Source organism: Hemitrygon akajei, chromosome 6, assembly GCF_048418815.1.
Source record: "Hemitrygon akajei chromosome 6, sHemAka1.3, whole genome shotgun sequence".
Lineage (NCBI taxonomy): Eukaryota > Metazoa > Chordata > Chondrichthyes > Myliobatiformes > Dasyatidae > Hemitrygon > Hemitrygon akajei.
In genome coordinates this window covers 70706266-70730658 of record NC_133129.1, presented here as the reverse complement: position 1 = coordinate 70730658, position 24393 = coordinate 70706266, and the positions used below count along the sequence as shown (strand labels likewise).

Sequence of the window (24393 nt, the reverse complement as noted above, 5' to 3'; positions counted from 1 at the left end):
GTCATTGACCTGTTTAACTGACAGACAATTGTCCATCATGTACCTATCCTTCTAAAGTGATGATGGGATTCCAAGTCGGGCACCGTGGTAGTGAGGTGGTTAGCGCGATGCTATTACAGCTCAGGGTATTGGAGTTAGGAGTTCAATTCCAGCGTCCTCTGTCAGGAGATTGTATGCCCTCCCCATGGAAAGCATGCGTTTTCTCCGGGTGTTCCAGTTTCCTCCCACAGTCAAAAGATGTACCGGTTAGTAGGTTAATTGGGGATTGTAAATTGTCCCGTGATTAGGCTAGGGTTAGTTCTGGGGTTGCTGATGGTATGTTCCATGCTGTATCTCTGGATAAAATAATCCAAAACTCTTTTGATTCCGTGACTAGGTATCACAGCTGAGCCAAAAACAGTCTTCATCAGGCATATGCATAAATTCCTGCAGGATTTATAATCTATTCCGTTGTCCCTAAATAATCCTTGGCACAAGATTTGGAAGTTTAGTCCTTCTGTGTTATCCTGCTTAGATCAAATTAGTTCTGCTAAAACAGGCACTGTAGAATATTTCAGATCTCTGCAGTGTCAAACCTGCTTCCAATTTGCTGCTGAGTTTTACGTTATCTATGTCACAGTTTAAAAGTCGCATTTACCTTACCACAAAAACTGCAGCTGTGACTCCAAGTCCCATCACAGCAACTTGAGAAATTAAATTAAGTTAATTAAATGAACGTACACATTTAAAAAAAAAACTGAAATCAATAATGGTCACCATAAAACAACAGGATTGTTACAAAAAGCCATCTGGCTCACCAGTATACTTCAGGGAAGAAATCTTTTGTCCTGACTCAGTCTGGCCTATGTGTGACTCCTGGCCTACAGCAGAGCGGTTAACTCTTAACTACCCACTGATGTAGTGAAGTAGGCCTCCCAGTACATTGACAAATAATGGACAACAAACTTAGGCCCTGCCAGTGATGCATTCACTGCATGGTAGCAAAAGATTTTTTTCATACTTTGGGAATGCTTGTTTTAGCTGGGGGTTTGCTGTTTTCTGTGTGTAGTGACATGTTTAGCCATGGTGGACTCTAGAAATCCCCTTTACAGTTTTGGCCATTGCTCAGAAAAGGAAAAGTTTTCACTGAGCACAAAATATCAAGTTGCTGGAGGAACTCAGCAAGTCAGGCAGCATCTATGGAGGAAAATTGGTGATTACTATTCAAGTCAAGGCCCTTCATGAATAATGAAACATCTCAACCCAAAACATGGAATTTTCCTTTCCCTCCACAGATGCTGCCTGGCCTGCTAAGTTCCTCCAACAGATTCCAACATCTGCAGTTTCTTAGCAAAACACACAAAATGCCGGAGGAACTCAGCAGGCCAGGTAAAGAGTGCAGTCAACATTTCAGGCCGAAACCCTTCCGCAGGACTGGAGAAAAAGATGCTGAGGAGTAGATTTAAAAGAGAGGAGAGGGGAGAGAGAAGCACCAGAGGACAAGTGAAACCTGGAGTGGAAGGGATGAAGTAAAGTGCTGGGAAGTAAAGAAACATAAGACCATGGAAGCAAAGAAGAAGGTGGATCACCAGAGGGAGGCAATAGGTGGGCAAGGAGATAGGCGAGAGAGGGAAAAGCGGATGGGAAATGTGAAGGAGAGTGGAAGCTTGGGGGGCATTACTGGAAGTTTGAGAAATTGATGTTCATCAGGTTGGAGGCTGCCCAAAGGCTACCCAAACAGATTATAAGGTGTTGTTCCTCCAACCTGAGTGTGGCTTCATCTTGACAGTAGAGTAGGCCATGGATAGACATATCAGAATGGGAATGGAAGTGGAATTAAAATGGGTGGCCACTGGGTTTCCCACTTTTTCAGGTGGATGGAGTGTAGGAGCTCGGCAAAGCGGTCTGGCAATCTACATCAGGTCTCACCAATATACAAGAGGCCACACCAGGAGCATTGGACACAGTATATGACCCCAGCGCACTCACGGGTGAAGTGTTGCCTCACCTGGAAGGACTCTTCGGGACCCTGAATGGTAGTGAGGGAGGAGGTGTAGCACTTGTTCCACTTGCAAGGATAAGTGCCAGGAGGGAGATCAGTGGGGTGGGATGAATGGACAAAGGAGTTTCTTAGGGAACAACCCTGCAGAAAGCAGAAAGTGGGGGGAGAGAAAGATGTGCTTGGTGGTGGGATCCCACTGGAGATGGTGGAAATTTCAGAGAATTATGTGCTGGATGCAGAGGCTGATGAAGTGGTAGGTGAGGATGAGGAATCCTATCCCTGGTAGAGTGGTGGGAGGATGGCATAAGAGCAAACATGCGTGAAATGGAAAAGATGTAGTTGAAAGCAGCATTGATGGTGGAGGAGAGGAAGCCGCTTTCTTTGAAAATGGAGGACATCTCCTTTGTTCTAGAATGAAAAGCCTCATCCTCACAGCAGGTGGAGGAGGAGGAAGTGAGAGAAGGAAATGACGTTTTTACAAGTAACAGAGTGGGAAGAGGTATAGTCCAGGTAGCTGTGAGAGTACATGGGTTTATAATAGACATCAGTGGATAAGCTGTCTCCGGAGATTTAAGGGCAGGGTGGAATTTGGAGGCAAAATGGATGAAGTAGACGAGTTCATGGGTGCAGGAAGCTGCACCAATGCTGTCCTCAATGTTGCGCAGGTAAAGTGTGGGATGGTCACCAGTGTAGGCTTGGAACATAGACTGTTCCACATAGCCAACAAACAGGCAGGCATAGCTGGGACCCATGCGAGTGCCCATGGCTACATCTTTTGTATGAAGGAAGTAGGAGGAGCCAAAGGAGAAATTATTTAGAGTGAGGTCAAGTTCCGCTAGTCAGAGGAGAGTGGTGGTAGAGGGGAACTGGTTAGGTCTGGTGTCTAGAAAAGAACAGAGAGCTTTGAGGCCTTCCTGGTGGGGGATGGAGGTGTTATCTGCAGTTCCTTGTATACTCACTAAATACATTGACCAAATGGACATCTTTCATCCCTTTGCAATTTATTGGTGCTGCATTCATGACAACGCACCTGAATATTGTCTTCACCTCAATGTAGAAAGCAATGGGCCATGCAGGTGAACTTAAATAACTCTTGGTTAGACAGGAACAAATTCAGCCAATCCTGTGTTCTACTGGGGACTATTGTCAGAGCAACATAGGCATGTGACTGGATTTATCAGTCCAATTTTCCCCTGGATTCCATGAATATTAGTGATTGTAGCTCCAAACCAACTAACATGAACATCCTTTATGAATCCTGCAAGAATGCAATTGAAATCTATGGTCATGTTTATATAAGTGAGGAATGACCCACATTTGCACATTCAAGAAAGGAGACAGATAGATAGATAGATAGATAGATAGATAGATAGATAGATAGATAGATAGATAGATAGATAGATAGATAGATAGATAAATACTTTATTCATCCCCATGGGGAAATTCAACATTTTTTCCAATGTCCCATACACTTGTTGTAGCAAAACTAATTACATACAATACTTAACTCAATAAAAATATGATATGCATCTAAATCACTCTCTCAAAAAGCATTAATAATAGCTTTTAAAAAGTTCTTAAGTAGTTTACTTAAATACATTAAATACAATCAACCCCGGCACTTTAACATATCTTACTCCTGGCGGTTGAATTGTAAAACCTAATGGCAGAACTGACTGCAGTAACTTCAGAGGGGTCTTCAGCTATCTATTATGGAGAAAGCCTTTGCAAACTTCGCTCAATAACCAAAGAGATCTCCTTAAATCACTCTGTCCAGAGACACAGTGGGCATGACCTTCACCATGTGAAATGCCAATGGAAATACAGGAACTTTTTTGACCTTACCAAAACTCCTGACCCTATCAACCAGGAAGGAATATGGAATTTGTAGTGAAAAAATTAATTTCCATGTTGTGCCATCTTCATGATGGCATTTAAGGCATGATAGGTGGATTCACAATGGACACAACCACACTGCAGACAAGTGTCAAGCCAAACCCCATTACATCTTGCTCCAAAGTATGTTTCAATTTTCCTCTCTGTAGTACTACAAGTTACCTTCAATTAGCTCCCCACTAGAGTAGAGATATGTATACAATTGGACAAACTGGAAACTGTTCAAACTCTACTGCCTCGATATTTGAATCACTGTCTCACAACTTCAGTCGTCAAGATGCAGTACACAGATGTGATCATTTGAAGGGCGGGAATCCAAACAACATCAGCTTCTTAACGAAAATGTTTGAGACATTAATATCTGGAAGAGCTCCTTTATCAGCATGCCTCCCCTAGACCACAAAGTCCTCTGACAATAAAGATTCACGGTGAGATCTTGGGAAATCAGGGACCATTTCCCATATTTTGGGAGTCACATTATTTCAAAGGTTGACATCTGTAATCAAACTCGCATTATCTTCAATGCCCTGGAACAATCTTTAACCATGTGAAAAAATGGCTATTTATAGATTAAGTTTCCAAACTTGACGCAAAGCAGATAATCCCCAAGCAATAGTAACCATTTTATAGGTTCTTAGATTGATGCTACCTACAGCAAACATTCTAAGCACTAAAGAGATGCCACCACCAGTTTTAAATCCTTCTAATCCACCAAGAGGATAAGCAAACTAACATCAGTGTCACTTTGCAGGCCAACATCCCCAGTATTGAATCCTTGATTATATCCAATCAGCTCTGTCGTGCAAACAATATTTGCATAGTCAGAATCCTACATTGCCCACTCGTGATACTGATGTTCTACCAGGATTACCTGGAGGAACAGGACAACTGATTCACGAATATTGTCAAAGCCTCAATGAAGAAGTGTAACTTCCTAGTGGGCTTCTAAAATCAGATGGTCCTGAGAAACCACAGGTGCCAAGAAAGCCTGGTACAAGTGACAGATCCAGCAGACTATCTCACAATCTACTCATCCACCCTCCTATCCTAGCAGAAGCAGAATCTAATAACAACCATATTAGCTTCATCAGCTACCTCAGATCCCATGAAACAAAGAATAAGCAAATTATCCTTGACCCTGAAGGACTGATTAAGAAGAAAAAAAGAGTATATATTTTACAGTTTAAGAATGAAACAGATTTGAATATGCAGTGCCTATAAAATGTAGGACTAAGCAAAAATTAAATTGGGGCACTGAAGGAAACTCTCTATATTCAGTTTATGTTAACACCATCAACTTTTTGTGAGGAACAATAATGCCAAAAGAGCCTTGAAGGACAGATACAAATTCTGTGCTTTTTTTTCCGTGCAGACTCGAGGTGGAAATAGAACAACTTGAGAGAGAGGAATCCCAGATTTCTGCCAAGGAGCAAATCATTCGGGAAAAGTTAAGGGAAGCAGAGAAATCGATTGAGGACCTGCAGAAGGTAAGTGGACTGGAGCCCTTTACTCACTGACTGCTGAGGTGGAAGCAACTCTGAGCTTAAAGTTTATGCCACCTATAGCAGAGGATAAATTTAGAAATTAGGGAGAACCTGGAATTGTAAATGTTCAGATAGCTTTAAAAAGTTCTAGGGATGGACAAGGACAGTGGCAGATATCAATGAAAGCGTCCAGAGGCAGCATTTCCTTTGACCGTATCCTTAGGAAGGCAGTGACTCTTACTAGAAGTGCGGTGGGTGGGGGGGCAGCCATTTTAGATCATAAACCTGGATGGTTGAAGCACAAACCTCCATGCCCAAGGTGACGTGGCCCTCCATTCTACTGACCCTTTAAAAGAAAAGGGTCCATCTCCTGAGCAGGAGCAGTGTTCTCAGTGTTACTTGTGAGAAGCAGTTGCACACAAATTGGAAACTGAACAGATCAGATCTTTGCCTGGCTGGATGTTTCCTGATGGGATCACCATGACTTAAACCTATGGTGCCGCCCACTTTCACAGCAGTGGGCCTGTCCAGACGACTATCCCCATTTGAATGTCTTCTCATTGAAAGAGTATGCACAACAAGCAGTGTTCTGTCCTGACACCCAAATTCCAGTCCACCCTGATGTCCTTTGACCACTAGCCTGCACTTACCTTCCAGCTCAAGACTGGTGACCTCATTCACCAGAATGGAGGAACTCTAGATAGGCCAACAGCAGCTGGTATAAAGCTGAAGTGCCAATTGGCAAGAGCACCTCTCAGCTCAACTCATGATTGCTTGACTGCCATTTTTCAGCCAGCATCTGATCTCCAGCTAATGTCTGCCTTCCCAATGTCATTGTGTTGGTACAGAACTCAAACTCAAGATGACCAGCAAAGAGGTCACAGCTGGCACTACCTGTCCAAAAATAGCCATTATCCAATCAAGAATTCTAACAGTTGACATTATTTTTAACTGCATTTATTTTATTTTATTTTAATTCCCGTAGAACTTTGCTTAGGAGAGATTGGCCAATGTTGTGGGTTGATGGGAAGCACTCCTAGCTCGGATTCAGAAGGATGCAGAGAACAGTCCCATTCCGGAGATCATAGCAGAGATCTCTAGGCTGACATTTCCCTGCAGTGATGAGGAAGTGCCACCTGATGTTTAGAGGAGACGGTTTATTGAGTCCCTCTCTGCTCTCTCAGGTGAATGTAATAGAAGGACAGGGAGCTTCTGACGGTGTCCTGTACAATATTTACCTTCCAATCAAAATCTCTAAGTCAGGTAACTCATTGTTGTTTGTGAGGAGCAGTGGGAGGCTAATTGTTTTTTATGTTCCCCACAATACCACAGTGATCACTTAAGAACATGATTGGCTATAAAATGCATTGAGACAGCAAAAAACCATTAAAGAGTCCTGCTTTTATAACTGATCATAGTTCGGACTTAATGCAAACTGACAGCTTTTCCTTCAGTGATCTGAAGCAATGCCATTAGGGGAGATCTTTGGTCAATGTCATTCAATGCTCCTGGGATAGCTGGTCTGAAGAAAGGCTAAGTATCCTCTGAAGTTTGAAGAATAAAAGGAGACCCCGTTAGAAGGCACACAATTCTTGGATGGCCTGACAGAGTAGATAGAGAATGGATGTTTTTGTTGGAGGAGTCTTGAACCAAGGTTCATACTCAAGATAAAGGAAAAATTATTTTAAAATGAAGTGAGAGGAAAATTCTTCACTTAAAGCGTGGTGAACCTTTGGGATTTTCTCCGACAGCTAATTGGAGAGCTAAAGTATTAGTTGTATTCAGAATAAAGATCAATGGATGTTTGGATAAGTATTAAATGGCAGAATAGGTAGGAGAGACCAGTTGAGATGAATGATTGATTTTAAGAATGGTTTGAGCTGATATTTTAACGTGAATGATTTTATTCAGTGTCAAAAGCAGTTTTCACTGCTCACTGTGCATTCCCAGCCTGCTTTTGCTCCTTTTGTTTTTGCTATTATGCTGCACCATGGAAAAAAATAAGACTGTGATAGAAAAACGTGTTTATTAGCCTTCATTTCCTCCCCTTAAATGTACAGGCTCCTCCAAGACACACAGCCAAGTGAATGGTATCAGCTTGTGTTGTTGCAGGCAGACAATTGTGGCCACAAGCCTGATAAGGCTTCGGTATTAACCAACAAATGCATATCCTTCTAGAAAGGAAGGAAAGTCATTATTTGCATTTTTGGAGTTTTTTCCGGCTGCTGCACCTCCCAATGATTTACAGACAGTACAATGTTTCTCGTTGCCTGTTTACTGTTGTCGTGTGGGAAACAATGGCAGCCATGGGAAGATCAAAAGGGTAATGATCAGACAGACTTTATTTAGTGGTATTTACAGTGGAATAAATATTGTACAGGGCATTCAGGAGAACTTCTCTACCTTCATTCATGTTTGAAATACATCCTTACATTTTAACTATTGAGCATGAAAGAGAGATTTTCCCTTGAAGTGCTGTTTGGGAAATATCTTTTCTGCAGCCAATTTTGAATTGCTGATATAGTTGTCAAGTTACTGTACTGGTTCTCCAGAGCTCTGAAGTGAGTATACAGAGATGCAAATTTCACCATTTGGTGAACTCAGTTAATGAGCTCATCAGAAAGGTAAAAGTATTGACAACCATGAAACTTATCAGAGATGAGCTGAACAACTGAGATGGAAGATACCTAATGAAAAAGCAGGCTCAGTACAAACAATTGAATGACCTATGCCTGCATCAATTTATGGTTTATATCAGGCTGTTGTAAAAACCCATCTGGTCCATAAATGTTCTTTGGGGATCTAGACTGTAACATCACATGTGACTTAGTGTTAGATATTCTTTGATAATGCTCCCACAATAGAAGCTGATGTTTCAATAGCAACTAAGAATCTGTCTTGACAGGCCCCTTCACATACTTTATTTAATCTAATGGAAATATCTCCAACCACAGTAATCATAATGGGTGTGTTACATTGCATGGCAGTGACAAAGAAAAAGGATGCCCCTCCCTTGCAGACCCAACTCCTCAAATGTTGTGCCACTAAGTCAGCTGATGACTCAAGTTAAACCCTCGGAAACTCCTTCCACTTGCATGTTTCATAGCTTGCAATAAAGTATAATTTTAAAATATGTTTTAATCTTCGCTTGAAATTCCCTAGTATAGTAAAATGGAATTGTGACCCCACGATCTACCTTATTATGATTTTGCACGTTATTGTCCTCCTGCTCTGCACTTACTCTGTAGCTGCTACACTTCATTCTGCATTCTGTTACTGTTTTATCTTGTTTGACCTCATGCATAGCATAATGATTCAATCTATATGAACAGTATACAAGACAAGGTTTTCACTGTATCTTGTTATTTATGACAGTAATAAACCAGGTCCATTCCCCGGTTGTCCCCAGACCCAACAGTCTGATCTGGTCATTAGGTTATAGAATCACGTGGCATGACTAGTGCCCTTCAGCCCATCAAGGCTGAACTGACCACGGAGCACACATTTGCACTGCACCAATCCCTTGTTATTCTCCCCACATTTCCATCAGTTTCCCCTGAACAACAAAAGCAAATGCATCCAGGCACTCCTCTACTCACTCGAGGGAATGTACAGGGGACAATTAACCCAACAGCCCACAGGTCTTCGGGATATGGGAGAAAAGCAAAGCAACCAGTGGAAACCAAAACATGCAAACTCCACACTGAGAGCAGCCAAGATTAGGATCAAACTGGAGTTCCTGGAGCTGTGAGACAGCAGTCCTAGGTTTCCCAAGCCTTTGAGTAAGGATGTGCTTCCTCCATGGGCCTCAACCAGCCTAGTTCTATCATTATGTATTCTTGTCCTGAACTGCTTCTTGAAGAAGCAGTAGTTGGTCTTCAACCATCCCAACGTGATTTTCTTTTAAACTTATCAGTCAGATTGCTCATGCAAAGGTGCACCTGGATGGTGGAATTTATTACTTAGTCTGTGTAAATGTCTCTCAAACAGCACTAGATCCATGGTGATGCCTGATAGTCAGCTGAATACAGCATTCCTCTCAGTCTCCAAGCCACTGCACCAGAACAGCCTGTGCTTCGGTATCCCAGCCCCCAAGTTAATTATCCTGTTAGTAGCTACTTCCATGGAGAATGGTCGCGGAGCTCAGGACTGACCTTTTGTCCTCACCAAGTGGGCCCCCCCACCAAAACCTAATTGTGTAGCTCCTCGGCAGGAGAGAAACCGGCAGCGTGACATTTCTTTGAAAGCTCTCCTCTTAGCAAATTTGTGTTAAACATCAATTGAGGCCACCATCAGTGCCGAGACTTCCCCCCGTAATCATCTTAAAAATCACCCAGTTTCTGCGCTACGGTTTGACTGCTGCAGAGTGCTTGTAATCCATAATGATATTATAAGCAATCACGTGACTTCTCATGCACTGATACGCAACTGGTTAGGTCTGTATGAGGAGGCATCTCACTCTGCTTTGTAATAACTGCAATGGAAAGCTGGAATTTCAGCAGAAAGTAGATTTTAATCTTGCTGCTAGGGTGTGTGCCTTAAATTATTGTGCCTTGTGTCCATTACAATATTAATAAATGAATGCTTTGTTTCATTTCACAGAGCTTCTCCAAACCTGATGGGGGTAAGTAAGCTTTTCATATTCAGTATAAGATGTTTTGGTGTGCAGGTGCTGTATGGTTGTCAGTGATATAAATGGAGATTGCAATTGTACATATTGCCTTCACTTGTGAACACACTTGCACAACACAAATTTGAAAAGGGATTAACCTGTGTCAAGTACATAAGCTTACTGACTCCTTCAAATGGTGCATTATTTTTTTAAATTCAAAAATCAGCAAGATTAAAGTGCTATTCCTGTTGCTGTCAATCATATTTTTTTAAATATTATGAAGAAATCAGAGGTTTCCGAGTATGAAATTCTCCACCTGAATAGTCTCAGTGGCTGACTACATCGAAGCCATAGATCAATAGATCGGATAAAGGAATCAAAGAATGAAGGCTTAGAAAGGAAAGTGAACAATATTATTCAAAGGTAGAGCAGCCTTCAGGAAATTTGGCACATTCCTGCTCATATTTTGTATGTTCTTACAATATAATGTATCCCCATTATTTGATTGCCAGTGGCAGGTTATTCAGTCACTCTGACCCTGATTTCTGTCCCTAGGTCCTTCTGTGTTAACCATTTTTAGTTCTTCCCTACAAACCCTTTGTGCTGGTTAATGGATTAATAGAGTATTGCTGGTGAGCACAGCACTTATATATAGATCTGAAATTTCCTTTGAGAGGGAGTTGATGAGCTGTCTTTTCAGATACAATAGGCCTTGTGGAAGTGGTGCTTCTGCAGTGCTGTTGCATAAGGAGTTCAGAGTCATATTGGTTTATTTTACAGATGTACTTTATTCATAATGCATACAATAAATACTCAGTACATGTCTGTATTTATTGTGTGTCAGTCCAATATATTTCCTGACAAACGTGTCAATGTCACTCCCATTTACTGCATCCATGAAGCATTTGAGAAATTGCTTCACAGGCACCAGAACCTCAATATCCAGTGACAGCATGACCTTAGACTGCGATCCTCCCATACAGGGCCTTTGCAGAGACTGCAACTCTCAACACCTTGGGATGTGCTTGGGTCATCTCCTTTCACTGGAAGTCCAAAAGATTTTGAGCAGACCAGATCACATCTTTCATGACATGTGTGATCTTTTAGCAACAGCTGTTGCTTGTCTCAGTATGCATCTAGTGACATCAAAGGCCACCTCAAAAATTCATCTGATTACCGTAGTGGCCTAGTGTCGACACTTCTCCCTTCTTCCTGCACCAGCTCCAATAGAAGATGTATACAGGGCAGCTGCTAAACAGCGTTTCCTGGTCAATTGACTCTGCATTGATGTGGGATATAACCTGTACTTTCCTGTAGAACCTGCATCTCATGGACCTTCAGTGCTCTGAAAGCTGACTAAGCAAAGCCAAGTCCAATGTAAAAGTTCAAATGAGATCAAACATTGTTTGTTAATTCCAAGGATGGAAAGCCCCTCACCAGTTTGTATTGACTTCTAGTACAAATCAAATAATTTCAAAAATTACACTTGGGTTTCATACCTTGCCATGTATTCATCCCTCCACAGCACTGATACAATGTCAAGGATGTATATGGTATTCACACTCTGATAATAAATTTACTTAGAAATTTTGAACTTTGAAACCTCTCCTGAGTGTGTAACCTCTGAAGAAATCTATGTCAGTCTGATACTAGCTTCTTGCATCCTCCTGGTTTTCATCACAGCACCAGTAGTGGCCATTCTTACAGGGTTGCCCAGTTCCTAAGCTCCGGAGTTCCTTCCTTGTACCTTTCTACTTTCACACTCCAATGTGATCCCTAAAACCTTCTCTTAAACCTCAGTTACCCAACCTCACAGCTCCTAATCCACTCAGTGTAAAATTATGTCCACATAAGGCACCTTATTATTTTAAAGGATATGTATGAATGCATGCCTTTGTTGTGGTTCTGGCACCTTGCAGATTAATGTAATTGTTTATTTTTGGGGGGTGGTGTGCTTGCTGTGCCCAAATTGACTTCATCTTTGAAATATTCATCACTGACCAAAAGAGAATTAGTTTCCAAAATCTTATGAATGAAAATTGATTTCAGCATTGCAAATCTGGATAAAGAAAGAATCTAAAATAAATAAAGTTGTAATTTTAAACATAAGAAATTCTTCAGGGTTGGATCACACACAAAATGCCAGAGGAACTCAGCAGGTCAGGCAGCATCTATGAAAATGAATAAACAGTCGACCTTTCAGGCCAAGACCCTTCTTCAGGACTGGAAAGGAAGAGGGGAAACGCCAGAATAAAAAGGTGGAGGAAGGGGAGGGATGGTAATTAAAAGGTGATAGGTGAACCCAGATAAATGGCTGGAGAGAAAGGAATCTGAAAGGGGAGGAGAATGGACCATAGGGAAAAGGGAAGGAGGAGGAGACCCAGGAGGAACTGATAGGCAGGTGGGAAAAGGCAAGAGGTCAGAGTGAGGAATAGAAGAGGAGAGAGTGAGGGAAATTATTTTTTAACCGGTAGAAGAAATCGATGTTCATGCCATCAGGTTGGAGGCTACCCAGACAGAATATAAAGTGTTGCTCTTCCACTCTGAGGGTGGCCTCATTGTGGCACAAGAGGAGGTCATGGACCAACATGTTGGAACAGAAATGGGAACTGGAAACATAACTTGTATATCTGAAGATCTAAAACCTCATTCTCACTCAAGGGACCTTCTTAGTTGGAAGAAAGATGGTAATGTGATTCATTACTGGTTTTGTAATGATGTGACCCCTAGAAGAATAATTAAAACCTCAACCAATCTTGCTAAAGAAGCAATGTGGCAATTGTCCTTGTGTTTTCCTAGAGCCTGGCAGTGACTGGCTTCAGTAGTCAATGGCAGTGGTGAAATGGGTGGGATTCTGGGGTGAACAAGAACGATTATTGTTGATTCCTCGGGTGGAGAATCTGGGAGGGTATGGTCTCACATAAAGAGTTGACTCTGTCCGAATGTTTCAAATTCCACTTCTAAAACTTGAGCACAAAAGACTAGGCTGACCTTTTGGGGCAGTGCAGAGAGAGTAAGTGCTCTGTCACATGCACTGGTCCTCAGTTCCTCTGTTCTTTCGAGTGGCCATGAGAGCTGCCCCAGCACTCTATTTGAAGACAGCGGAAAGGTTCTTTCCAACCACCTAAACATCATTTATCCCTTAGTCAACCTCATTTTTAAAAAATAAGGGATTACATCACTATCATGCATTCTATGTGGGGCCAGAGTTAAGAGTTTGTCAGCACCAGTGACCCAGATTCCATCCTGACCTCCGGTGCTGTCCGGGTGGGTGGAGTTTTCATATTCTCTCAGTGACCAAAGGGTTTCCCGTCTACTCCGGTTGTCCCCTCCCCATATCCCAAAAGCATGCAAGTTGGTAGGTCAACAGGCTGCTTTATGTGTGTGGGTAAAGGTAGATGAGTTTATATTGTCCTTCCTATACAGCAGGGTGTAATGGCGTTCATTGTTCCTAGTAAAGCGAGCACGTGGTGATTATAAAAACAACTATCAATAGAAATGCGAGTGCAAACAAAAAGACAGCAGCAAGGTGGAAATGCCATAGTGCAATATGAGGTAGTACAAACGAAATGCAAATTCTGAAGTGACACTAGTGGAGAAACCGAGGGAGGTAAAGTTAAGAATGGGAGAATGTACCCGCGCCACTGGGAAGAGGTAACAGTGGAGACGTCAAAGTTCGATGGACATGTGAGAGAGAATAAATTACAGGGAAATAAATGAGGGACTGGAATCGCTCAGAAAGCCAGCTTGGGCTTGACAGGCCCAATGGCGTCTCCAATGTTGTGAGGAAACAAAATAAGTCGGAATGAGCAGGAGGTGGGAGCTTCCCGTGCACTGATTTTCCACTACATCTCGTCCATTATAAACGTAATGACAGAGGAGCAATTTGTGAAGCGGTGAAAGGACGATTCATTCCTTTCTCTGCGCGGTAGTTCAGGTGTTTTGGAAATTGATACAGTTCGTATCTGGAACCCCAGTGGATTTTCCTCTCTGTAAAATGTTGCTAAAATCAAGGAGCTGCGACGTGGGAGTGTCACCGAGCTCTGTTCAAAACCTGGAAACACCGACTGAATGAAATGTTCAGCGGCTCGTAGGCGAGTCTCGATATTTCCTGCCTCAGCTCCCCTATTTAACGCCAATCATGGGACTGTGATCCTGTTCATTGTTCCCTCTGATCCAGCTGTTCAGTGCGAAAAAAAAAAGCCTGATGCGGTGGCTGCCTTTTATTGTTCAGCTTTAATACACTACTCCCGGAGACTGCTACATCAGCAGCAATCTCGTCCTGCCAGTCATTTTGTTTTCCCATTTCCTTTCCCACCACTCCCCCCACCCTCCAACCCCACCAGCAGATGCACTGAATTACGATTTTTCTCGGACTCCCGACCTTCCGACTCTCTGCTCACAAAGGAAGGAGGCGATGAAGGGGGAAGACGGCACAGAGGAGGTGGCGGGTGAGTGGCAGAGGAGGGTCTGTGTAATCTGCGTAGTACATTTCGGGAGGGGGGGGGACCTGAAGGTATGCGGATTCAGATCTTTGAAGGTCTCAGGACAAGTTGGGGAGGCTTTGAAGGGAGCATCCAGGTATCTTGGCTTTATTGGTAATAACGGCGTAAGGTACAAAAGCAGGGAAGTTGTGCTGAACCTTAATGAGACGTTGAGAAGGCATCAGCTGGAATATCGTGTTCAGTTCTGAACACCAGACTTTGAGGAAAGATGTCATTGGTCTTAGACTAGACTGCAGAGGAGGTTTGACAGACATCGTACCAGGGTTGTGGGACATGAGATTTGTGAGGGCTCTCCAGTTTGGAACAGAGAAGGTCACAGGAAGATTTATGTTCAAAATGCTGGAGGATTTGGCTGCTGAGATTCAGGAGGGCTGACAACCAGAGGAAAATAATCAGAGATGAAATGAGGAAAGTTTTGTTTTTTTGCAAAGCAAGTTGTTGTGAATGGGAGGACACAGCCTGAAATGAGAATGGGAGAAAACTAAATGGTAGGAATTCTTGAAGAGAAAATTATGATAGAACTGACTGCAAAGAGAGAGGAATAAGATTAATTTGAATTTTGCCTTTAAAAGTCTGGTACTGACTAAATGAGATAAATAACTACCTTCTGGTACGTTAACCAAATGATCACAAATCTGATTGGTGAATGTAAAATCATTAATGTCAATCGTCCCTCCAACTTCCTATTTGTCTGCATAAGAGGGAGGGAAGACAGGTTAAGATTCACCCTTACCCAGTATGGAGGGAGATTTGTCTTCTCTTGTCTATACTAAGCATGTACACTAGTTGCTAGTTACACACCACAGCCACAATGAGATCAGTGTGTGAATGGAAGTGCTGAGCAGCATGTCCAGTAGCTGATAGCCTTGTGCACCACATCTCCCCACTGTCCCTTTCAGAAGAAAGTCCTATTTAATTGCCCAAGGCAGGATCAATGACTGAATTAATCTAGGTCATAACTTAGTCAGTTCCCAACTCCACTCTTGGCCAGACTAATTAGGTATAGGCCTGCGGTCCTACAATATCACAATTTTAATGGCTGTTCTAAAACAATGCTAATGAAGAATTTGTCCGAATATGACTTAATATCTTTCGATGATTGTGGTGCTGAAGCAGTGTGCTGCAAATGTCCCTGGTTTTTGATGCTATGTTAAACCAAATGTTTCACCTGATCTCAGGTGGATGTAAAAGATCTCATGCCACATTTTCAAAGGAGTTCACCCTAAGATTCTGGCCAGTATTTTTCCTTAAATCAATGTTTTTCGACAATGAATTATCACACTAATACTCATGGGTATTGTTCTGGACATTCTCTATGCTTATCCCAGAGTCACCAGACCATAAAAACATGCTTTATTGATTGTAAATTATCTTAGGACATCATTTGGAGAGTAAAAGAAATGTTAGTAATGGAAACTGAAGGGTGGGTTAGCTGTATCTGGGTCATTTCTATACAAAGCATGTGCTGGTGTAGTGGTTAGTGTGACATTATAACAGTTCAGGGGCGAGGGAGTTCAGAGTTCGATTCCAGTGTCCTCCGTAAGGAGTCTGTAGGTCCTCCCCATAGAATTCGTGGGTCTTCTCCAGGTGCTGCAGTTTCCTCCAACAGGCCAAAGACGTCCCGGTTAGTAAGCTAATTGGTCATTTAAAATTGATCATGATTAGGCTAGGGATAAATTGGGGGTTGCTGAGCAGCATAGCTCAAAGGGCTTACTTCACTAAACAAAACCATGGCTGAATAGATCACCTCACTGAATGAGATATATCCCTTATTTATTGCCATATATGAAAGGAAATTCAACCCACGCTAGGTCCCAGCCAAGCTACCCCAACAGCCTATTTCCTTTCTTTCCTCATGCCTGTGCCTATCCACTCTTCTTTAATTCTTTTGCAGTTTCCCAGCACTAAGGGTGATTTACAGTGGCCAGTTAACACTTCCCAGCATGTCTGGGACTGGGGAGGAAACCAGGGCACCCACTCTGGAACTGTTGGGCAACAGCAGTATCTGCTACACCACCATGCTCCTTTTAGTGGCCTCATTAGCTGGGCCTGATGCACAAGTAATATTTTGTTTTGAAGTCTGTGGTGTCTGCTTTACTGTTTGCCAGTGATCAGCTTTCAGCAGGGCTCCATTCTGTCACTGGGACTCCATTCTACTCTGAGCTGTAAGGAAGAGTGTGAGAAAGGTAGTGCGGTGCAGAAATATGAGCCAGACAGAAAAGCAGAACAGCCTGTTTCTGTGCTGTGTACAAGGTGTAACTCAAAATATGTATAATAAGACCTTTCTTGGTATACTGCCTGATTTTGTATCCGCAAATCACATAAGTATTTTTCTTTGCACTGCTATAGTCATTTTGCTATTAGTCATTTTATGCCACTGTCCAACAAAATATAAGCACTAACTCAAACACAAGAACCAGGCTGACTCTCAGGGACAGTACTAGGGAAACCTTGACTTGTTGGAGGAGCTACCAGTAAGCTGAGATGCTAAACCAAGACCCTATATGTCTCTCAGGTGTAAAGAGAGATCCCTATGCACACTTTTGGAAGTGACCTAGGAAACATTCCAGGTGTCCTGGCCAATGTTTATCACTCAGTCAGTTTGTGGGAGTTTGCAATGCACTACAATATTTGGCTGCCAAGTTTCCTGTGTTGAGGTGACTGCTCTTTATTTGCTGTCAAACAACCTAAGACTGTTAGTGAAATGCAAATATCTTCCAGACTGTCAAAATTACCTTTACCCGGTCATTATCTATCATTGGAATCCAGGGATCATTTCTGCAAATTTTCTCTTCAACTTGATGAAATAATCTGCCACTTATGTTAATAAGATTAAAAAGATTCGTCTTTGGGGGCACTTTTCAGGAAGTCAGGAAGATACAGAACACCTTGCTACTATAGGAGACACAGAGATTTTGCAGATGTTGAGAATCTTGAGCAACATACACAAAATTATGGAGGAACTCAGCAGGTCAAGCAACTCCATGGAGGGAAATGAATAGTTTACGTTTTGGACTGAGTTCCTCCAGAATTTTGTGCATACTGCTACAGGAAAGTATAATTTGAAATATAGTCAGTGTTATAATGTCCATTTTATTGTAAAGTCTATTTCTCTGCTATGCTACTTATCATTCACTCTGAGCCTTTACACGGTCAATTCCAATCTGATTTGCAATGTGAGAAATTTGTGTACAAGCTCCCATCAATTATGTTCAGTGCAAACACGAGGAAATCTGCAGATGCTGGAAATTCAAACAACAACACACACAAAATGCTGGTAGAACACAGCAGGCTAGGCAGCATCTATACATCCTGACGAAGGGTCTCAGCCCGAAACATCGACAGTGTTTCTCCCAATAGATGCTGCCTAGCCTGCTGTGTTCTACCAGCATTTTGTGTGTGTAATTATGTTCAGAGATTAAATTTGAGAATTTCTGTGTGCAAGAACAATAAAGGTTAAATTTTCAAAAGATTTTCCAATGTATGTTTTAGTTCACTGAGAAACTACTCCCAATGTAATTAGCAATATAATTAGCAACAAAAAATAATTATTTAACTATTTCCTAGGTGATGGTTGGATCATTATTTTTTGATAATCTAGTTTTGAGTTGCATTAGGCAGTAGTACCAAATTATCATTATTCATTGTATCTCACTATTATCAGGTCAGGAGGAAGATTGGCCTTTTTTTACACTAGAACTTAGCAGTGACAGCAAGGTTTTGTAAAAGATTGTCAGAGTAAATGCCAAATGACTGGCAAGCCTTTAAGCAGAACCTTTAGTCTCAGAATAAAGCTTAGTCATTTCCAACCAGGGGAAGGAGAAATCTCTTTGGAATCCTCTGTTCCCTATCTAGGCTGTGATTAGTACATTTTAGAGTGCTAAAGGAAATGGGAATTGGATAGAGTAGTTCACTTGAGCACAGGATGGTAGTGATCGTATTGAATACTAGAGCAGGTTTGAGGGACAGAATGCCCTGAGCCTGCTTCCCTTTCTAACATTCACTTGTGGGATAGTTTAAAGTAACCTGACCTTGCTGATTTGTGGTTAGTTGTGTAGATTCGAAGATTCAAAGTACATTTATTATCAAAGTATGTATACAACTCATAGAACATAGAGCAGTACAGCACAGGACCAGGCCATTTGGCCCACCATGTTGTGGTGAACCAGCTAAAAGAAAATCAAAAACACCCAAACACTAATCTCTCCTACCCTATGCCATGTCCATATCCCTCCATCTTTCTTGCAATCATGTGTCTATCCAAACGTCTTTTAAAATCCTCTAATGTATTTCCCTCTGCCGCCATAACAGGCAGCATATTCCCAGCATTCATGACATTCTCAGTAAAAAACTTACCCCTCACATCCCCTTTGAACCTGCCCCGTCTCACCTTCAATGCATGCTCTCTGGTATTAGACATTTGAACCTTGGGACACAGATACTCTCTGTCCACTCTATCTATGCCTCTCATAATCTTGTAATCCTCTATCAGATCTCCCCTCAGCCTCCAGTTCTCCAGAGAAAACAGTCCATGTTTATCCAGCCTGTCGTGAATGCACTTGCCCTCTAAACCAGGCAGCGTCTTGGTAAACCTCTTCTGCACCCTCTCCAAAGCCTCAACATCTGTCCTATAGTGGGGCAACCAGAACTGGATGCAATACTTCAGATGTAGCCTAACTATAGTTTTATAAAGTTACAATATAATCTCCTGACTTTTGAACTCAACAAAAGCAAGCATTCCATAAACCTTCTTAACTACCTTATCAACCTGCCTCACCACTTTCAAGGAGCTATAAAGGTAGATCCCTAGATTTCTCTGCTCAACAACACTGTTAAGGATCTTGCTTTTAACAGTGTACTGTCTCCTTGCATTTTCCCTACAGAGGTGTAACACCTCACATTTATCTGGGATAAACTCCATCTGCCATTTCTCAGCCCATATCTGTAACTGGTCTATATCGCAATATATTCTTTGCCAGTCTTCTACATTATACACAACTCCACTAACCTTGATAACATTAGCAAACGTACACACCCGTCTACATTCTCATCCAGGTTGATTATAGACATTACAAACAGTGGAGGTCCCAGCACAGATCCCTGCAGAACACTACTAAATACAAACCTCCAGCTCAATTTAGTCCCTTTAACCACTGTCTTCTGTCTTCTATGCATAAGCCAGTTCTGAATCCAAACAGCCAATTTGCCGCAGACCAAATGTATCTATATCCTCTGGATTAGCCTCCAATGAGGCACTTTGTCAAATACTTTACTAAAATCCATGTAGACAACATCCATTGCCCTAGCTTCATCAGTCTCTCTCATCACCTTGTCAAAAAGAAACTCAATCAAGTTGGTAAGGCATAACCTACCACGCACAAAGCCATGCTGGCTCTCCCTACTTACACCATGGGTTTCCGTATGCTCATATATCCTATCCCTAAGAATTTTCTACAGTAATTTCACTACATCTAATGTGAGACTCACTGGGCTATAGTTCCCAAGATTTCTCTTATTCCGTTCTTAAATAAAAGCACAACATTAGGGTCTCACCAGTCCTCCTGGACCTCGCCTGTAACTAGAGAGGTCAAGGGCCCATCAATCTCATGTCTTGCCTCCTTCAATAACCCGGAGTAAATCCCATCAAGCTCTGGGGACCTATCTACCTTAATATTCATTAGGAGGGCCAACACTTCCTCCTCATTGACGTCTAAATACTCTAACATATTTATACACTCAGCACTTATCTCCTGGTCCTCCATATCCTTTTCCTTGGTAATTACTGAAGCAAAATACTCAATAAGTACCTCATTCACATCCTCTGCATCCAAGCAAATGTTCTCCCCTTTATCCTTGAGTGGTCCCATCCTCTCCCTAATTATCCTCTTGCTCTTGATTTATGTGTAGAATGCCTTGGGATTCACTTTAATCTAACTTGCCAATGCCTTTTCCTAGCCCCTCCTGGCTTTCCCAATTCCCTGTCTCTAGTTCTTTTCTGGCTTCTTTATACTCCTCGTGTGGTTCAATTGATCCCAGCTTGCAAAGCTTTACATACATTTCCAGTTTCTTCTTGACTAAATTCATCACCTCTCTGGACATCCAAGGTTCTCTTTTCATCCCATCCTTCCTTCTAATAGGAACATACCTTTCCTGTACTCTGTGCGATTGATTTTTAATCACCCTCCACATGTCTGATGTGAAGGTGCCAGAGGAAAGATGTTCCAAACTAACACTCCTTAGTTCCTGCCTTATGCTCTTATAATTTGCCCTGCTCCAATATAAAACTCTCCCACAAGGACCATACCTATCCATATCTATAGCTGTCCTGAAAGCTAAGGAGTGGTTTCTACTCCATAACTGTTCACGCACTGATAGGTCAGTCACCTGGCCAGGATCATTACCCAACACCAGATCCTGTACGCCCCCCCCCCCCTCTCATTGGACCATCCGCATCTTGATTTTAGAAACCTTGGATACACTTTTTAAAAATCTGCCCCATCTAAGCCCCTTAAACTAAGAAGATCCCATTATGTTTTAGGGAAGTTGAAATCCCCCATGACAACAACACTATGATTTTTGAACATTTCCTTAATCTGTTTACATATCTGTTCCTTGATGTGCCAGTGGCCATTAGAGGGTCTGGAGTACAATTCCATCAGTGTGATTGCACCCTTCCTGTCCCTGAGTTATACACAAATGGACTCAGTATCTGACCCCTCCGTTATATCTCCTGAGTACAGCTACGATATTGTCCCTAATTAGTAGTGCAATTCTCCCCCACCCTTTTACCTCCTCCTCTATCTTTTCTAAAACTTCAAAAACCTGGTACATTAATCATCCATTCCTGCCCCTCTCTCAACCAAGTTACAACAACATAGTTCCATGTACTGATCCATGCTTTAAGTTCATCCCATCACCCATAATACTCGTACCATTAAAATATGCACGCTTCAAACTATCTGATCCATCATACATGTTATTGCGACGTTGCCTCTCAGTACTTTCCCTTACATCTACCTTCTGGCCCAGTCCTTCCCTTAATGACCTGGGGCTCTGGTTCCCAGCCCCCTGCAGAACTAGTTTAAACTCTCCCGAGTACATAGGCAAACCACCCAGCCAGGATATTGGTTCCCCTCCTCTCCCTCTTGTACAGGTCACCCCTTACCCAGAAAAGGTTCCAATGATCAAAGGAGCCCTGCCTCCTGCACCATCTCCGCAGCCACTCATTCATCCATGCCATCACCCCATTCCCTACCTGCACTAGCCCGTGGCACAGGGAGTAGCCCAGAGATTACAACCTTGGAGGTCCTTCTCTTCTGCCTCTTTCCTAACTCTATATACTCACTGCATAGGACCTCTTCCCCTTTACTGCCTGTGTCATTGGTGCCAATATGCACCACGACCTTGGCTGTTCCCTAACCCCTTGAGAATTTCCTACAGTCGCTCCAATATACCATGGACACTAGCACCTGGGAGGCAACACAGAATCTTGGTGTCTCTTTTGCGACCACAGAATCTCCTTTCTGTCCCCCTAACTATCGAGTACCCTATAACTACCGTACTGCCTGACTTCATCCTTTTCTCCAGAGCCTCAGAGCTGGGCACAGTGCCAACAGCCTAGCTGCTCCTGTTCCCCCCCCCCCCCCAGCAGTATCCAAAAAGGTATACTTGTTGCTAAGGAGAACAGCCACAGGGATCCCTGCACTGACTTCTTAATTCCTTTACCTTTCCTGAAGGTCAGCCACCCACTGTCCCAAGCCTGTACTCTGGATGTGACCACCTCTTCAAAATTATTGTCTATAATACTTCAGCCTCCCAGTTGACCTGAGTAAATCCAACTCCAGCTCCAACTCTTTGACCCAGTCAGTTAGTTGAGTGCTATTCCCGGATATGTAGTCATCAGGGAAATCACCAGGTATCCTGAATTCCCACATCTGACAGGAGGAGAATTCCATAAGACCATAAGACATAGGAACAGGATTAGGCCATTCAGCCCATTGAGTCTGCCCCATCATTCCATCAAGGCTGATCCCAGATCCCACTCAACCCCATACATCTGTCTGCTCACCATATCCTTTCATGCCCTGGCCGATCAGCAAACAACCAACTTCCGCCTTAATATACGCACAGACTTGGCCTCCGCCGCAGTCTGGACAGAATATTCCACAGATTTATTAGTCTCTGGCTTAAAATAATTCCTCCTTACCTCTGTTCTAACGGGTCACCCTCAAATTTGCAGCTGTTACCTCTAGTTCTGGATAACCCCACCATTGGAAACGTCCTCTCCACATCCACCCCTAGTTCTTTCAACATTCGGTAGGTTTCAATGAGATGCCCCACATTCTTCAAAATTCCAGTGAGTACAGGCCCAAAGCTGCCAAAAGCAAATCACATGTTAACCCCTTCATTCCCGGAATCATCCTTGTGAACCTCCTCTAAACTCACTTCAATGACAACACATCCTTTCTGAGCTATGAGGCCCAAAGCTGTTAACAATACTACAATTGCAGCATGACTAGTGCCTTATAAAGGCTCAGCATTATCTCCTTGCTTTTATATTCTATCCCCCTTGAAATAAATGCCAACAGTGCATTTGCCTTCTTTACCACAGACTCAACCTGTAAATTAACCTTCTGGGAGTCTTGCATGAGGACTCCTAAGTCTCACTGCACCTCTGAAGTTTGAACCATCTCCCCATTTAGATAATAGTCTACACTATTGTTCCTTTTACCACAATGCATTATCATACATTTCCCATCACTGTATTCCTTCTGCCCATTCTTCCAATTGTCTAAGTCCTGCTGCAATTGCAATTGCTTCCTCAACAATACCTACCCCTCCACCTATCTTGTTATCATTCACAAACTTTGACACAAAGCCATCAATTCCATTACCTAAGTCACTGACAAACAGTGTGAAAAGTAGCGGTCCCAATACTAACCCCTGATGAAAACCACTAGTCACCGGCAGCAAACCAGAAAAGGCTCCCTTTATTCCCATTCGCTGCCTCCTGCCTGTCAGCCATTCCACTATCCATGCCTGTAGTGCCATATGATTTCATCTTGTTAAGCAGCCTTATGTGTGGCAACCAGTCAAGCACCTTCTGAAAGTCCAAGTAAATGACAGCCACTGCTTCTCCTTTATCCACCCTGCTTGTTCTTCCTCAAAGAGCTCTAACAGATTTGTCAGGCAAGATTTCCCTTCACAGAAACCATGCTAACTTTAACTTATTCTATCATTAGTCTCCAAGAGCCTCAAAACCTCATATTCTTAATAATAGACTCCAACACTTTCCCATCCACTGAGGTCAGGCTCTCTGGCCTATAATTTCCTTGCTTTTGCCTTCCTCCCTTCTTAAAGAGTGGAGTGACATTTGCAATCTTCCAGTCCTCCAGGACCGTGCCAGAATCAAGTGATTCTTGAAAGATCATGACCAATGCATCTGTTATCTCTTCAGCAACCTCTCTCAGGACTCTGGGATGTAGTCCGTCTGGCCCTGGTGACTTATCCACCCTAAGACCTTTGAGTTTACCTAGCACTTTTTCCATTGTAATAGCAATGGAACTCATTCCTGCTCCCTGACGCTCACAGACCTCTGGTTCACTGCTACTGTCTTCCACAGTGAAGACAAATTACAAGTACCCATTAAGTTCGTCTGCCATTTCTCCGTCCCCCATTACTGCCTCACCAGCAAAATTTTCCTTTCTTTTTCAATCTTTTTATTAATATCAACATCATGAGATAACAAAAATTGATACATCATTATTGGGATTACAAAATTAAAATGAACATAAAAGGATATATAAACAATAAGTACAATAAAGTTAAATCTCCCAAAATCATACATGATACGAATATAATATGAACAAGACAAAAAAAACAAAGTAGGTATAACATTATGAAAAAAAACAGAAA

At 42.4% G+C, this 24393-nt stretch overlaps 1 protein-coding gene across 3 annotated transcripts in view; it reads left to right on the top strand.

Annotated features, from left to right (window-relative positions):
* The window catches only part of LOC140729162 (PALM2-AKAP2 fusion protein-like), a 543495-nt gene that overhangs the window by 276217 nt on the left and 242885 nt on the right, over window positions 1–24393 (top strand). For 2 of the 3 annotated variants that reach the window (XM_073048621.1, XM_073048622.1), the window contains 3 exons: window positions 5250–5364; window positions 9964–9985; window positions 14320–14424. In XM_073048621.1, the coding sequence (XP_072904722.1) occupies window positions 5250–5364; window positions 9964–9985; window positions 14320–14424 (242 nt within the window). The remainder of the gene's footprint in view (window positions 1–5249; window positions 5365–9963; window positions 9986–14319; window positions 14425–24393) is intronic. The other variant, XM_073048623.1, reaches the window with a different exon arrangement.